The 16973-nt window shown below is 39.3% G+C and overlaps 1 protein-coding gene across 1 annotated transcript; it reads left to right on the forward strand.

Moving 5' to 3' along the window:
- Positions 1-1287: 1287 nt before the first annotated feature.
- Positions 1288-16724, forward strand: LOC139465343 (homeobox protein engrailed-1-B-like). The gene is made up of 2 exons (XM_071247046.1): positions 1288-1663; positions 16018-16724. The coding sequence occupies exons 1-2, from the start codon at positions 1288-1290 to the stop codon at positions 16320-16322; spliced, it is 681 nt and encodes a 226-aa protein (XP_071103147.1). The 3' UTR covers positions 16323-16724.
- Positions 16725-16973: the final 249 nt, after the last annotated feature.

The following is a 16973-nucleotide window of genomic DNA, read 5'->3' on the forward strand; positions in this document are numbered from 1 at the left end:
AATTACAATATATCTACGGTTTTTAAATATGTAAGGAAACTACAGAAACCACAATAGACACTCCCGGCAAAAGGAACTATACACTAAAGTTTAGGTGGTCGCTGAACATGAAACAAACAAAAAATAGTTATTCGATGGTGATGGATATTCATATTAGGCAATAAACGTTATAAGGTTAGTAAGTTTTGGCTCAAATCCAATTTTGAAGTTTATACTTTCTTTTTCCAGCATTTTAGTTCGAAAATGATTGTTAGTGTAAGTGGATATTAACGACTATCACGTTTAATGTGTATAGACATTTGTTCATTGAATCGAATACTTTGATAAAACATTTATCTTTACAAATTGTATTGACTATATTTGCCATTCAAGTTAACAACTAAAATTGAAGACAAAGATTTCGAAAACAGCATTACGGTAACTTTTCCAAACTGCATCCAAAAAAAAACAAAAACGTTTTAACTAAACTCCTTTTTCATCAAGCAGCTAGTCCTTGAAAGCATTTGCCCTGAAGTGATGACAACTAAGTTAGGTGAATGATTTTATCCAACTCTCAACAATGGTACACGCAAATGAAACTCGTTAAAAGTCCCTGGCAAGAAAACAGTTAAGAGTAAAAGCACTTAAATGAGGCAGACTTTTGTGTACCTTGTGGCGGGGAAGCTCACTGAATTGATATTTTTCTGCATGTCAGCACCAGAATGATAAGAACAGAAATGTACATTCTGAAATGGGCCAGTATTATTGACAAGTATGCATGTCTACCCAAACATGTTCCTATAATAACGAGCTTATCGCGTATTCTCAAGCTTCAAATTACTTAACAATATTCCAGCAACCTCCGCTATGCTTCTTCAGTCATCTAACATATTTTAACAAAATGTCTCCTTAGCGTTTGATGACTGTCATTTAACAATAGACTAGAAAGTAATCTATATAGTGTTTACCCGTGTGCTGTGAATGGTTGTTATTGTCGGCGGGTTGAGAGATGTTTACCATGTTTATCCCCCGAGGGTAGATGACTGAGAGTAGGGGCATTGTAGCCAAACACAACCTTCAAAGTACCCCACTAACACTTCACATATTCAATTTCAAGTGACCCGTCGTAGGAAATTATTTCGACTAATGAAGTTCTCCTTTTGCCAAGCATCAATTGACGGAAGCCGCGAGACGGGAACGGTTGGGGAGGAATTATGCTGTTTGATTGGTTGTTGAAAGAATGATTGACAGACGCTCCGCCCATTTTGGAGCGCAACTGTTGTAAGCTTGACAAGCATATTAGAGGTGATGATAGCATCCCTTCCATCACGCGGGCAGATGCAGCATGGAGGCCTGACGCTTGCCCTTCAAACTATGGTTGCACAAAAACATTCATTTCAGTTGAAGATACATTCACAGGAGGACCATTTGATGGTAAACACTGACGGACGAGACATGAAACACACGCGTTTCTTTGTGGAAGACATTCTCAGACCTGACTTCGGAAAAGGTAACACCCACCCGGTATCACCAGACAGTCATCGGGGTGGGTCCCCTTCATCCTCACCCGAGCACCCTGGTAGCCAAGGTTCCGAGCCGCACCGTCAGAGCGAGGGGGAGGGGAAGGTGAACCTGTGGCCTGCCTGGGTATACTGTACCCGATACTCCGACAGACCATCCGCAGGTAAGCCAAATACTATATAATATAGTGTTCGACGAGCTTCACAAATAGTGCATTAATCATTTGGGCATTATCATAATATACATATTGTAAATCAAGTATGTAAAAACTACCTACACCATGGTTGTGGCAATGATCATGAATGTAGAAATACGCAACTGGATTATATGCAATAATAATTTATGAAAATTATATTATGAAATGTAATCTTTCCATCGTGGAATGTGTTTTTTTAAATAAAAACAATTTTTATCATGTTTTAAGTATGTGCCGTGATCACTAAACTCTCTTCATGTATATTTTAGGTGCTTATAATTAACAGGTGAAACCAAATGCACCATTACTGATACCAAATATTTTAATATCATTCAACTCTTTAATTTATTAGAAAATAACTTTTTGACACATGTCTTACTACGAAATTTAAATAAATTGTGTGAAGATTAAAACATTGCTCATGATCACGAGTCATCGGTATCGTACAATGGAGATTTCGTAGATTGTAAAAAAGTGTTCCTGTATTTCAATCAATGATGGGATCGAATTAATTGCACACCCAAAATTCATATTTATGTAAACAGTCACTTTCCGTACATTATTGTGCAGTATATCTACATTCCTGCAAATAATACTCATTGTGACTCAGTAATGAGATATGTTTTACAAATATCTTACAAAAGACCTGGAATTTACCACGTCAGCCGATATCTATATTTCATCCTTCACACATTCCATGGCTTGAATTCCTTATTTCAGAATCCATCTCTCAATCTTCTCCTCCTACTTCTTTTCCCCCAATAACTTATCTAAAAGCATGTACTTCGCTACATGGCATGTCTTTGTCTGATGATCAAAGTCTCTCCAAAATCATGATGAATGTATGATCCTAACAGTCTATGAAAACTATGTCTTTTATCCACAGCGATAGCATTCTACACCAACAAAGGTATTCTTAGATAAAATGCTTATTAATATTAAAGTTACGTTCATTAAAAATGACATGCGTTAAAGGATACGCTCGCATTTTCCCGAACACCTGGTGCCATCACGATTTGATGGTGATTCAAAAACACATGCTTATGAAACAATTGGAATCGTACAATGAACTCTGCTTTTAGCAGAGATCTCTGATGATTATGAGGAGGCCTAGGATTTTGTTCGTTATATTTATGTACTATGCCGCTGACAGTCTTTATAGGCTTTTAGCAGTTGGATGCATGACAAAGAGTATTATGGATAATAACTTCTTTATAATACAAACACAACGATTCTTGCCCAATAAGTTGTCTGGCGCTCTGAAATGTTGCGTATGTATAATAAAGTATTTGTCATCTATAATTCTCCTTGTCATGACTACTGTGTTGCTGTCAACATATATTACAACATAATCTATTTTGGCTAAACTGCACTACATATGTGGGATCCTATCCCAGTGTTTGCAACATCTACAAGCATTCAAGGTAGGCACTTGTCGTGAAATAGATGTTTCTATTTCTACGAAGCATGTCTACAAATGCTCAATATATGATTTCAACCCTCTATGCCATATGTGTATTTGCTATTTACTTGTTTAAAAGGTATTATCTATCAATATTGGTTTCTTGAAAAAGTCATGTCTTCAAATTCATGTAATTGTCCGATCTGAACATACATAGAAAGCAATGAGTAAATCGAACAACGTGTTGAGGGCGTTATACTATATGGACACGGAGAATGATTCGATCAACAGTGTCGTCAGTGGCACTGGATACTTGTTCGTGTCAGCTCTGAGAGGGGGAGTTTGACGAGAGAGATTCTGTAACGAAGATAAAAAAAAATGACCACTGATATCATCAAATATCTGTCACTCAACGCAAACCTTGTGAATATCCATCTGTGAAACGAAGAAGCATTTCTGCCCACAATGCATATATAGGTCTGCAATACATGTATATATCTGTACTGGGCCCTGTAATACTCTCAATATCAAATTTTTTATTGAACATTACTGTACGTTTATATTCAGGTGTTTATTTTCTTTTTTGTCATCATTAATTTTCAATGATTGATTTATATAATGTTTACAGCTAGTTTGCCGTATACGCCAAATGGAGTGCCTGTTTCGCCAGATGATTGAGGCTGATTATTCTCTGCCGTTGATGTTTTATATTTATGCATGATTTATGTAGACATTTAAAGTATCAATATTCAACGTGTACAGGCAGCACGTTATAACTAATTAATCCTTGAATTAACGAGGGGGCAAACCCTTCACCACTTAATACAGAGCCACAATGGAGGACATATTCTTCATTCACTGTTTTTAATTTTCTCTTGGCAAAATCCTTACTGTAGAAATGAGGATGTTGATTTATATCGTTCAATATATTGATAACATTAAATGTAATAACTGATCCTGATATGCGGTTGAAAATTACATTGTGTTTAGAATACACTTTTATGTATCATTTATTACAAACTTTATGTTTTTTCTGCACTGTAATAGAGTTAAGGGAAATTTTGCGAAAACCTTATAAAACGTTGAAATGTTGTGTCCAACTGTGACAGCAACCGTACTTAAATTGTTTTCAAAGAAACGGCGTCAAAAACATATATTTGGTTCAATTAAAGAATTTAATTACTCAAACATTCACGTGAAACCAATCTGAAATAAACGATCATATTATCTGCTTCCTTGACATCCCCTATATACGCACTGATGCATCGTCATATCATTTCTCAGTGGTGCATTTGCATATTTTGAAATTTGTAATATTACCCATCTCAACTTGAGAGAAGGGTTTTATATCTTCAGTGGTGAGAATAGGATTAACTTAATCCATCATTGTCATCAGCAACGTATTGTCGAGGACGAGATGTTCACAGATGCGATATAATTACAAAGTCATACGTGTTATAAATCGACATATTTTTTAGCGATGTATCTGCATATCGTGCGTTCATCTTAGGCCTCCACTCTCCATCACTTTCACCATGCACATCAGGGAAGATTGGTATCAAGTTTGGTTTTGAAGTAAAATGAACGATATTTTAAGGAGAATGCACTGAAATACAGACATTGTAGACACAAAGCGGGTCTGAGCCACTCCGGGACTCCATGTTGCTGATGTTGGCCACAATGCTTCTTCTCTCCAGTTGAGTTTGCAGTGATGTGTAACGCCCCTCTCAATACCGGGATAAGCGCACCGCTGATAGTTATGATAAAGTCCATACAATGTATCTATTTTAAACTGCCAGGCAAAAGATAGAATACACCCAGTTTAAAGTGGTGATGAATTTGATACGGGTATCATAGGCGATATTGGACCTGAAGCTTGCTATATTTTGGCGACTGTTCATCCTTGTGACGGTTTGGTAACGTTTGTAATTATTTGGTCAAAATACAATTTCCATATGTGTGCTAAGTTGTTCTTTTGCCCCGCAGTTTATGTCAAAGGAAGCAAACAGGTATCCCTCAGTCACGTTTAAATCAGCGTAGGACATTTGGGAAGAGAAAAACATTTGGGAAGAGAAAAACATACGTTATCAGAAGACTATGTGTTCACGGTATCCTCCTGCCAACACCAGGTGTGTCTAAAATACCGTGTTACAGTGTAACTGGAGGGTATGGATGGTTATTTTTTGTGGAGATGAGAGGTATTTAGCCGTCGATAGAGAACATACTGCAAGATAGAAGACGGAATTGCACTGACAGTATGTGAACAGTATCTCAGTAATATTACCTCCGTTACATCACCTTGATGTGGGAGGAAGTCCCACGTGATGCAGGTCTTAGACGTTTACCAGTTTTATGAAACCCACGAGCACGGGCATGGTGATGACAAACCTAAAATATAATCACGACAGGTAAAACTGAGAACGAACCTACGATTTCCTGACACGCCTATGAGAAAACAATGTGTCGAAAATAGTGGAGACATTTCTCGTTATGTTAACGGGAACACGGCTAATTTTGTTTCGAAATGTTTCATAAGAATGTCAGAATGTGATGACTATATATTGATACAATAGTGTCGGAAAGTATGTGTCTGTCTGTTGTCATTATTTGTTCTTTAACGCCGCACGCCGCAGTCATCAGCATTCCATATATATATATGAACAATAGAGTCTGTGCCACACAACCAGTGATTGATATTATGAGCAGCATCGTCGGGGTACGATGACACGCAATCAACCAAGTCATCGATCCTAACCACGTCCCAGATACATTTTATCGCCTTTTGCCACCGGCATAGGTTACTGGAGACGTAGTCTAAGCTTGGGTCCCCACGGGGGGCTTCGTCATGTATAAATGCTATATAGTATGTAATGAACACAGGACCAGATGATAATTAAGTTACAATTGATTCCTAACTTCGCACAATGAAGGCATAATAGCTGGCAAATTTATGTAGCATTTAAACTACATTAGTTATGTATAAAGACGCTCCTGCCGGTTGTACTTGTCTCGTGTACCCAAACGACATTCGCGTTTGAAATGAGATCCCTTCAATTATACTGACAAACAAAAAGCCTATAATAAAGAAATATGCCGACAACTGAGAATCGTGGCACTATGATAGCGGCCTGGGACTATTAATTACAGGGGAATGACAGGACGTACACTGGTCATGGACAGGGTGAATACAGGGGTAGACTTGAATATCTGATATATTACTGCACCCCCGGTAAAGAGCTGACCAACCTGCTATACCTGCGTCTCTAGGCGTTGCCGGGGAAGGAGGACAGGACGCTACATCATATCATATCATTAGGCATTATAAACCGTTTTATATATCAGTCCCTACCCTTAGAATAATTGTATAAGAACGCCATCGAATCTGACGCGTTTCAATATTGTCACAACCTATCTTTGACAAAGTAGAGATATCGATAATTATGATGTAGAGATGTTATCAGTAAATAAAGTGGTTGTTATCCATATATTATCTCTTCTTTGTCATCCACCAACTTCTAAGTAATACCTATCAAACAATTCAACCAATCTTTGTACGTGTTTTCCTCTTTGTATAATTATCAAAACTGTGCTTGACCTTTTACAACAATGCCACTCTCTTTTTGATAAGATATATTATATAAAGAACAATAAAACTATGAAAACGGTTATATAAATTATCCTTGACCCTTAAACGTTATTAAAAACGAATTAGACGTTTTACAATATCCCTGTTTTGAAAGTACTTTAATTGTATAAATATAGAAAACTATAAAACGGTTTTACATACCACCCTTAGCCTTCGAATAATTTCAAAAAGGAATATGACGTATTACAGTAAAGTAACGATACGTTTCTTAATGCAATTTAATTGTACTACAACAAATACTAACTGCAATTCAAGCTTATGGTAAGTTCAGCACCTCATGCATCATACACCAGACACACGTTCAGGGCAGCGCAATCACCATATGCTAGAAAGACTGATATTTGCACTCCCTTTCTGGCGTTGAGCAAACTTGCCCCTGATAGGCGCGTGTTGAGTGTGTATGTTATAGAGCATTGTATTATCCCACCAGGCACCGCGCCATCATATGCCAGCGTCCAATTGTAGTGGAGGCATCGGAGACTTGCAATGACACATGCATGAACTGTTTTCTCAAGGCCCAGCTTTCGCTGAAGCGTGCATCCGTTAATAGGCAAATTATTTCTCTGCCACTTCTAGCACAGGATGACACTCACACAACTGGTTCCAAGCTGAAGTCAATTTGCTGCGCCTCTGTATCAACATGGGGTCATCCAGCTTCAAATTATCTCAATTATGTGCCACGCATGTCGACAGTTGCGGGAGTATCATATGAAAATTGCATCGTCTTGTCCGCTTGCTACCCAACAACACCAGAGCGACGTACCCTTCTCACAATGGCAAACACTCATCTTCACATAAACGTGTCTAGTCGCCAGTTAATGCTCTCACTACATAAGTTAGAAGGAACGTGTACATGTCTAGTCGCTAGTAAATGCTCCCACAACATGAAGTGGGGGTTACGTGTCTTGTCGCTACAGTACATGCTCTCACGACGTAAGGTGGAGGTAACGTGTCTAGTTGCTAGCTAATGCTCTCACGACATAAGGTGGAGGTAACGTGTCTTGTCGCTAGTAAATGCTCTCACGACGTAAGGTGGAGGTAACGTGTCTAGTCGCTAGCAAATGCTCTCGCGACGTAAGGCGGAGGTAACGCGTCTAGTCGCTAGCAAATGCTCCCACAACATGAAGTGGGGGTTACGTGTCTTGTCGCTACAGTACATGCTCTCACGACATAAAATGGAGGTAACGTGTCGAGTCGCTAGCAAATGCTCTCACGACGTAAGGCGGAGGTAACGTGTCTAGTCGCTAGCAAATGCTCTCGCGACGTAAGGTGGAGGTAACGTGTCTAGTCGCTAACAAATGTTCTCACGACGTAAGGTGGAGGTTACGTGTCTAGTCGCTAACAAATGCTCTCACGACGTAAGGTGGAGGTAACGTGTCTAGTCGCTAACAAATGTTCTCACGACGTAAGGTGGAGGTTACGTGTCTAGTCGCTAGCAAATGTTCTCACGACGTAAGGTGGAGGTTACGTGTCTAGTCGCTAACAAATGCTCTCACGATGTAAGGTGGAGGTAACGTGTCTAGTCGCTAACAAATGTTCTCACGACGTAAGGTGGAGGTTACGTGTCTAGTCGCTAACAAATGCTCTCACGACGTAAGGTGGAGGTAACGTGTCTAGTCGCTAACAAATGCTCTAACGACCTAAGGTGGAGGTAACGTGTCTAGTCGCTAACAAATGCTCTAACGACGTAAGGTGGAGGTAACGTGTCTAGTTGCTAACAAATGCTCTCACGACGTAAGGTGGAGGTAACGTGTCTAGTCGCTAGTCGATGCTCTCACGACGTAAGGTGGAGGTAACGTGACTAGTCGCTAGTCGATGCTCATTACAGAAGGTTCCGGACCGTGTCCAAGTGCAAGTACATACTCTCACTACATAAGGTGTTGGGAAACATGTCTGCAGTAATTGTTCTCAACATCGGATGTCGAAATTTGTCAGGAATATATTGTCGGTCGCTGCTTCAATACACGTAACATTTCCTCTGTGAAATGAGGGGTTGATCAGTTGGAGTTTGTCTCACTACACATCCAGCATCTGCAGCGGACATTTTATTGTTTTGGTAAAACCTGAGGACAAACTCTCACTCTCTCTCTCTCTCTCTCTCTCTCTCTCTCTCTCTCTCTCTCTCTCTCTCTCTCTCTCTCTCTCTCTCTCTCTCTCTCTCACACACACACACACACACACACACAAGCGTGCACGCACGTTCATACACACACATGCACATACACACACAACATACACAAACACGCACATACACACACAACACACACACGTCCACGCACAAACTCACATACACACTCACGCATACACACACGCGCATACACACACAACATACACAAACACGCATACACACACGCGCACATACACACAACAGACACACAACACACACACGCACACACACAAACTCACATACACACTCACTCACGCATACACACACACACACACACACACACTCCACCTCAGTTAATAACGTTTTACACACAAAAAATCCATTTTCGAATTACATTGACTCTCTAGCTGTCGTGAGTGAGTAACTTATTCAGAAGTCAGCAAATGTTATCTCACACCGTCGGGGTACGATGCTACACAATCAACCAGGTCACACACCATGTGGTATTCATATGTTGGCCCTGGGACTGGCGTGGGGTACTGGGGTCATATTCACACCCACGAGGCAGCTGTGTGAGCGGGACTGATCACTGACATAGGCCTGAACATGCATTTCACAGTTGCTGCTGTGTAACAACATCGCGGATACCAGTGAAACTCAATTGCATTTTGGAATAATCTTCGAATCAAGGATGTTGGTATCTGACGTGGAAATCCATGGCTAATTACATAGAAAATAAACATGTTACTCTTGTACATTGATAAATGAACTGATCGTGAAGCAGTAGATTGAGAAGTGAGAGCAACTGTGTGAGCACAACAGCCTATTTGTCACGTTGTCGGGCTCACACATGTCAGCGTAGTTTGCCCTGATCACACAGATAAGGCACGACTGGCTTCAAACCATTTTCCTCAGACTAATTTCGATAGCAAAAACGCGTGATATATTTTTTTATATAAATGCGAAATTTAAATCTGGAATTGTCATTCCTAAGAATAGTTTTGAATATATCTGCTTTATAATACTTGAGACATATTGATATTGATTTTGGATGTGTCGTTTGATCATATACACATTATATTTTAGTCTTTTTTCTTCACATTAGGCTACTTCTAATTATATATTCCAAAACGTATTTAATAATCTGTTGTAACGATTGGATTTGTAAGAAAGAGAGTTAGGTATCTATGTTGCAGTCAACGTCTAGAATTCGTCAATATGTATATTGACAAAAAGAATTAGTCAATTTGTATATTGACTTATTCACTCGGGCAATGTACATATTGACTGAAATTTTCATTACACAGTTTGCCTGAAACATTAGACTGGATGTAGGACAGATTGACTCAAATGAATTAGATTCCTTAATTTATTCTCCTCATTTTTATTTAGATCTGTGTTGATCTTATGATGATCAAAGTAACTTTTGAAAGTATATATTTACACAATATATTGGAAGCAATCTGATATTATCTTCTCAAGACCATAAGAACTATTTCGTGTCTCAATGGTTGCACCATCACTTTCTATTACGAGTTACTTCATTCCTGTGTCCCGCACATTGACCAATCAGATTCCATCTCTCACATCACGTGCATGAAAAGATCTGTCGACGCCCAGTTGACGGCACACGTGCTCTACAAATCTTACAATCGACTGAGTGAGTGAGTGAGTTCGGTTTAACGTCGCTTTTAACAGTATTCCAGTTATATCACGGCGTGTCAGCTTAATATGGGAGGAAAGCCCGAAGTGATGCAATCGACTGAAATGTGCTTGGAGTTGCCATCTTGTTTACGAACCGAATGTCGATTTCGTTAAGCAATTTTGATTTGACTGAGCACTGCCTCGTTAGGCCAGCCAAAATATTACTCAGGAATTCCAGCCTAGTTCGACAAGGGTGGAAACTGGATTTTTATGGTCAATTAAATCCCTTACCTCGGGAAGATGTTAATGAATGTCAATACATCACCAATTATTAATATTATTTTGATAAATTATAAGTAACACAGATTAGACGCCCAATAGTTAATTAGTCAAATAATAGGTACCGGTGACCTGACGCAGTCTCCTCATCAAAGCAAATGCCCTGATTAGAAGCCAGATAATTACAATGGTTACATGTCAAAACAGTAGGTGACAGTGATCTATACGATAAAGTGGACCGAAATTCTATAAACTTTCTACAAAGTGTCTCATAACATGTCCTCATTATTGGCCAAGAACGAGTATTTTGCGTCACTTGAAAGAAACACATATCTACGATATGTTCGGCAGCACTAAGAGAGGTCACGTTTCAAATTGTCATGGTGGTCTTGACGAAACAACACGTATAACAAGACCGGGAGTAGTTGTCCAAGGAGTCTAATTCATTTCAGCCAATCTGTCTGAAATCCAGTCTTATTTTCCATGCAATATGTATTTTGATTGAAAATTTCAGTCAATATGTTCATTGCCTGATTAAATCAGTCGATATACATACTGAGTGAATTATTCAGTCGATGTACATTTTGACTGAATTTCTTAGTCACTATACATAAAGACATTAAATGCGACATCTATATTACTCAAAAACATAACGGATTACCAGATTTGTTCATATTGATATAGTTAATCTGGCAAAGGCCCGGCCATTTGTTGTATATATGCTGTATATATGTTTATAACGAACTACGGTTATTACGAACTAAATCTAGTTGTCCATTGTGTTCGTTATAACCGTAGTTTATTGTAGTAATACGAAAGAATCGGGCGCTCCTAATTGTCTTTTAAGTTGTATAATTGGGTGTAATACTACCTGTTTGATTAAAGATAATTAGCTCGGGAAAGTCCTTGTATAGACGCGAGGACTTTATTGTTTTATATTTTCGGGTTGATCTCGTATTTGTATTTTATTGCATCCTCATATGACATTGATGTGTCATTCATAGTGAATGATTCAAATGACTCCAAGTTATATTAACTTACAGGAATGTAGCGTGACTGTGTATGGGCATTAAACGACGATAACGACGATGACGACGATGACGACGACGACGACGATGATGATGATGATGATGACACTGATAATAACAGTGAAAAATGTGTCTAATGCACAGAATTCTTACAGGATTTCTTTTTACTCTGCTGGAGAATTATTTTTAAAAAAGCTTCACGTTATAAATTATTAGGCCCTACAAACTATTTGCACTTTAACTATCTCCCAACTGTAATGTAACATCTAAATCAAGGCGAAACCTACTTATGTAAATGAACATTGAACAAATGACTTTCTTTATTTGTGTAAACATACCATTGTCTAAATTTCCTTCCAATCACAAAACAGTTTTAGAAACAAGAAAAACAAACAAGCAGTTCCTCCCCGCCTATCTATCAAGTCTTATACTAGACAGGAAGTGCTCTGTCAGCCGTGTTGAAATACCCGCCTGGTAAGAAGACAATTAATTTCTGAGGTCGCTAGTCTCGTGGTGAAATTAAACGAAAAGCCGAGGAATCACAGTTGGAGGGGAGTTTTTTCTCTTCTGAAAAGACGCACAGAGGTGTGGAGTGAATTCTAGAAACCCGCACACCGCGAGCTTTAATTGACTAATCACCTCCTCAGCGGTAGTCATGTTCTAACACCCAGCCCTTCATAAACCCGTCACATTCGCTTTCACATACAGAAAAGTGAACGTTAGGGCTGAATTATAGCGTGTATCTCTATCGGTGCTTGTCTATCTCAACTATCAGAAGTTATTTTCGTCCTATTAATTTCTATAGAGATCTCTCGCCAGGCTGGGGATCCCCTGTCACAAGCTATTAACATGGTCATCTACCTGTCTGTTAAAGCCACATGTAGTTGTCATATCCAAATAGAAAGCATGTTTGTATATGCCTATTTGAACGTGGCCAAACACACCTGCAGAAATATTCCAGTGTTCATGCTTTGTGTAGAATAACGGTAGAGTAATAATAGTAGTATAATAACTTAACTGGAATACATTCACATTCTTCTCATTCCAAACATTGCAAGATTTGTCTTTAAATATATATAGGGATAATTAGGTGTGCACTGACCATCCTAGTCACTCTGTGTTAAATCGGCTGTAGAGAGCTTTAATAAAAGATAAAGGGGTACTGATCTCGACAAGTTTGTGCTCATGTCCATACTAGGTCTACTGTTTAAATCTGGCGCCCTAATTTGATATTTCCTTGTGGGATGGGAGTCTTGTTTTAAAAATAATTAGTTCCCAGAATACTGGAAAAATATTGTATGCCAACTCCCAAAGCCCACCTCCGATAATATTACAAGGCCGGTGCTATAGTGCTATAAATAAACTTGAGACATTGTCTGAATGTATTAAGAATAACCACCTTCGGACCTTCTTACGGACCCCAGAGCATTTCTTAAAAAAAACACATTCGCGAGTATCTGCCGGTACAGTTACATTTGGCTTAAGAGACAAAACAATGGTAAAGATTATATGACAGGATCGCTGAAAATCAGTAATGACAACAGGTGTTCGCGAAAAGGGAAACCAGGCTACCGGTGTGTAAACATTCACCCCATTCCATTCTCACCCCATTCCCAGTGCCAGCACTAGCAGTCTACACTCACCCCATTCCCAGTGCTAGCACTAGCAGTCTACACTCACCCCATTCCCAGTGCCAGCACTAGCAGTCTACACTCACCCCATTCCCAGTGCCAGCACTAGCTGTCTACACTCACCCCATTCCCAGTGCCAGCACTAGCAGTCTACACTCACCCCATTCCCAGTGCCAGCACTAGCAGTCTACACACACCCCATTCCCAGTGCCAGCACTAGCAGTCTACACTCACCCCATTCCCAGTGCCAGCACTAGCAGTCTACACTCACCCCATTCCCAGTGCCAGCACTAGCAGTCTACACTCACCCCATTCCCAGTGCTAGCACTAGCAGTCTACACTCACCCCATTCCCAGTGCCAGCACTAGCAGTCTACACTCACCCCATTCCCAGTGCTAGCACTAGCAGTCTACACTCACCCCATTCCCAGTGCTAGCACTAGCAGTCTACACTCACCCCATTCCCAGTGCCAGCACTAGCAGTCTACACTCACCCCATTCTCAGCACTAGCACTAGCAGTCTATACTCACCCCCTTTTCAGATAAAAAAAATAGAAGACTTGAGAGTTCCTCAATAACCGAGAGGTCTTTTACAGATTTAGTTCATTTAGCCTCATTCATAGCTATATTTCATGGACTATATGTCACTTTAATGTGCATTATACAATGAGAAACAAGAGGGGTTTGAAAAAGCTTGAGGTAAACTTGCTGAGACTGCAAATTTATCCTGAGAATAATTCCCCATTAACATTCTTTGTGATACAATTTGTTTTCTATATGAAATGACTCAAAGGTCAATGAAAAGAACATTAAACATAGTCTCTGCCTTTGTCAGGGTGTATTTTTATTGGCTAAGCCTTATTAAGGAATCCTTACTGTTAAGGTGTGATATGTGCGTTTTGAAATTGGATTGTATGTCGATATGAGTGCATTAGACCGTCTCTCCGAAACTGCGTATAGATCACCTACCAGTGCCTTTCTCGTGAACAACTGTCAAAAAACAGAATTCAAAAAATATCAACCGTAAAAAAATACTCTCATAAAGAATATCGCGTCACAACAAACAATAACTTGCAAACATTCAGTTTCTCACAACCGGCCATGATGTATTGCTGGGGGTCACGCCAAAAGCCAATCAGAATGATTTACAGCACATGTTGTCGCTTGTGACATGGACAAATATGTCGCTTAGATTGAGTTGTTGACAAGCGTTTCGACAAAGCGACAGGCGAATTCACTGGAATGAAATTAACGCCCCGAAATTGACGTAGCGACTGTTGACTATGTCAGTGTTTTAATTGAGAGTTTAAGTCAAGCTGTGTTATTCACCATGTTAATTAAGAGTACGTGCCTCTTTATTCTCAACCTGTCATATGGACTATCTGTTCTGTCATTAGCAGCATTCCCGTTGTTTCTGCTGAAATATAGGATATGTGCCTGGATGGGAGATATGTCCTCCAACATGTAGCGTGCAGCTATTGGTGCATAACTCCTTCTACAGCATAACTGGTAGCATTCGGAACACTTACATTCAAACTGGTGGGGCGGTAACTGTCTCTGTTTTGTTACAGTCAATGTGTAACATGTGGCTAAGTATGCTAGCATAGGAAGCCCCAAACACTATATGCTTTCATTTTCGTTTGTTTTAATCCTATAGTTTTGAGTCACTGAATGAGGAAATTCAACATAAAACTGTTTGGAATTAGTTATCGCCAAAAAATAAATGCACATATTTCTCAGTCTGTTTGTAAAATGACTGAAATATTTAGGCATTTTGATAATTGAGAGTCATTTAACACTATAAGTTTCTACTTACGAAAGAAAAACATGTTTATTTAATTACTTGCCATTAATAGACCATATTTATATTTTATCATAAAGCCTTATGTTTTTAATTACACATCGGACAATTAGATAATTTCATGTTTACATTCAACTTGACCTTCTTTGTTGCTGTGAGTAATTTTCAGTGATTTTCAGTAAATTTTCCATTTATTCAATTTTCAACACTATTTTGTCTTTTACGCCCAATTGAATCTGTTACGACAGAAATAAGAAACTAATTAGTGGAAAGTGGACATCAATCTTTACTTGTTTATATATAGTGATCATACATTCCATTGACATTACACGTTTATTGTATAAACCTCAGATGATATGTTGCTTTATTGTGGTGACGTCAGAGGGCATTGTTTCGCCGGTGTATCTGACAACACAATTTCACGAATTACGTCATAGGGTATTGTGACGTGTTTGAAAAGTTTGTGGTACTGTATTCCAAAGCTTGGCCCAGAAAGGCCTACTTGAAACCAATTGCGAAAAGTTAAACGTTCGTGATGTCATGTCATGTCATGATGTCAATCACTCGATTGTCTAGTCCAGACTCAATTACTTTGAGCCATTGTCAAACAGCTGGAATTGAGAGCGGCGTTAAACAACAAACAAACAAACAAATACTGGGAGCCGTACCGCCCTTATTAAAGGTTTTTAACTTCTAATTATCTATTAACCAAACAGACAAGTTAATAAAATCGACGTGTACAACTGCCGATCTTCAACTCATGTGCAATATTTTATATCAACAGGTCCCCGTATTCGCAAGATGAGGAAGAGAGAGAAGAGCACAGAGGAGAAGAGGCCCCGGACAGCATTCACAACCGAGCAACTGGACAGGCTCCGTGATGAATTCAACGACACCCACTACCTGTCCGAGGATCGACGTCGTGTGCTGGCAAAACAACTCAGTCTCAACGAAACACAGATCAAGATATGGTTCCAGAATAAAAGGGCGAAGTTAAAAAAGTCATCGTCCTCCGAGAAACCTCTTGCCAGTAAGCTAATGGCAGAAGGGCTATACAACCACTCAACGTTCAAACCTGACGGAAGCTGACGTCAAGCATTTCAGTGATGCCAAAGACATGTGCATTTAATGTTGCTGCGTTCTAGTTGTGCGCAGTATGATACAGGCTTAACGTTGTGGCCCAGTGCGTAAAGGTAATAGTTGGGCCATTGGTGCATGATGCTAAAAACAACCTCTATTTCACGATATGACTTTTATGTATATAGAGCTTTTTCAATATTCATTGAATGAGTCACCCATAAGCAAGGGAACAATCGAACACCTCAGTTGTGTCGGAACACCTGGTGTTAACCAGGAAGAACAGCCAGAGACTGCACCCATCACCTCTGCGTTGACACCAGTATCCCAGTTCCCCGACAGAAAAGGTGTCACACCTCCAAGGAACAATGTACATATTATACACAACAGCTGTAAATTTGGTATTTTATCATTTCCAAGATCTTTATGTTATAAACCCTTATATGTAAACTCACATGTATTTGTGCGAATACGCTATGTTGTAAAGAATGAGGTTATGGCTCACTTGAAATGTCAATTATAAATTTACGGGAATTATTTACATATTGTTTTGAATGTTATGGGGCATGTTGATATGATAAGCACTGCTTTTTCTTTCTCTCGCTTGCAATATTAAACCTTATGCAAATGATATGGCTAAAATGAGTGAAGATTTCAAGTGTA

This window comes from Haliotis cracherodii, unplaced genomic scaffold, assembly GCF_022045235.1.
Source record: "Haliotis cracherodii isolate W230 unplaced genomic scaffold, xgHalCrac1.p SCAF_18, whole genome shotgun sequence".
NCBI lineage: Eukaryota > Metazoa > Mollusca > Gastropoda > Lepetellida > Haliotidae > Haliotis > Haliotis cracherodii.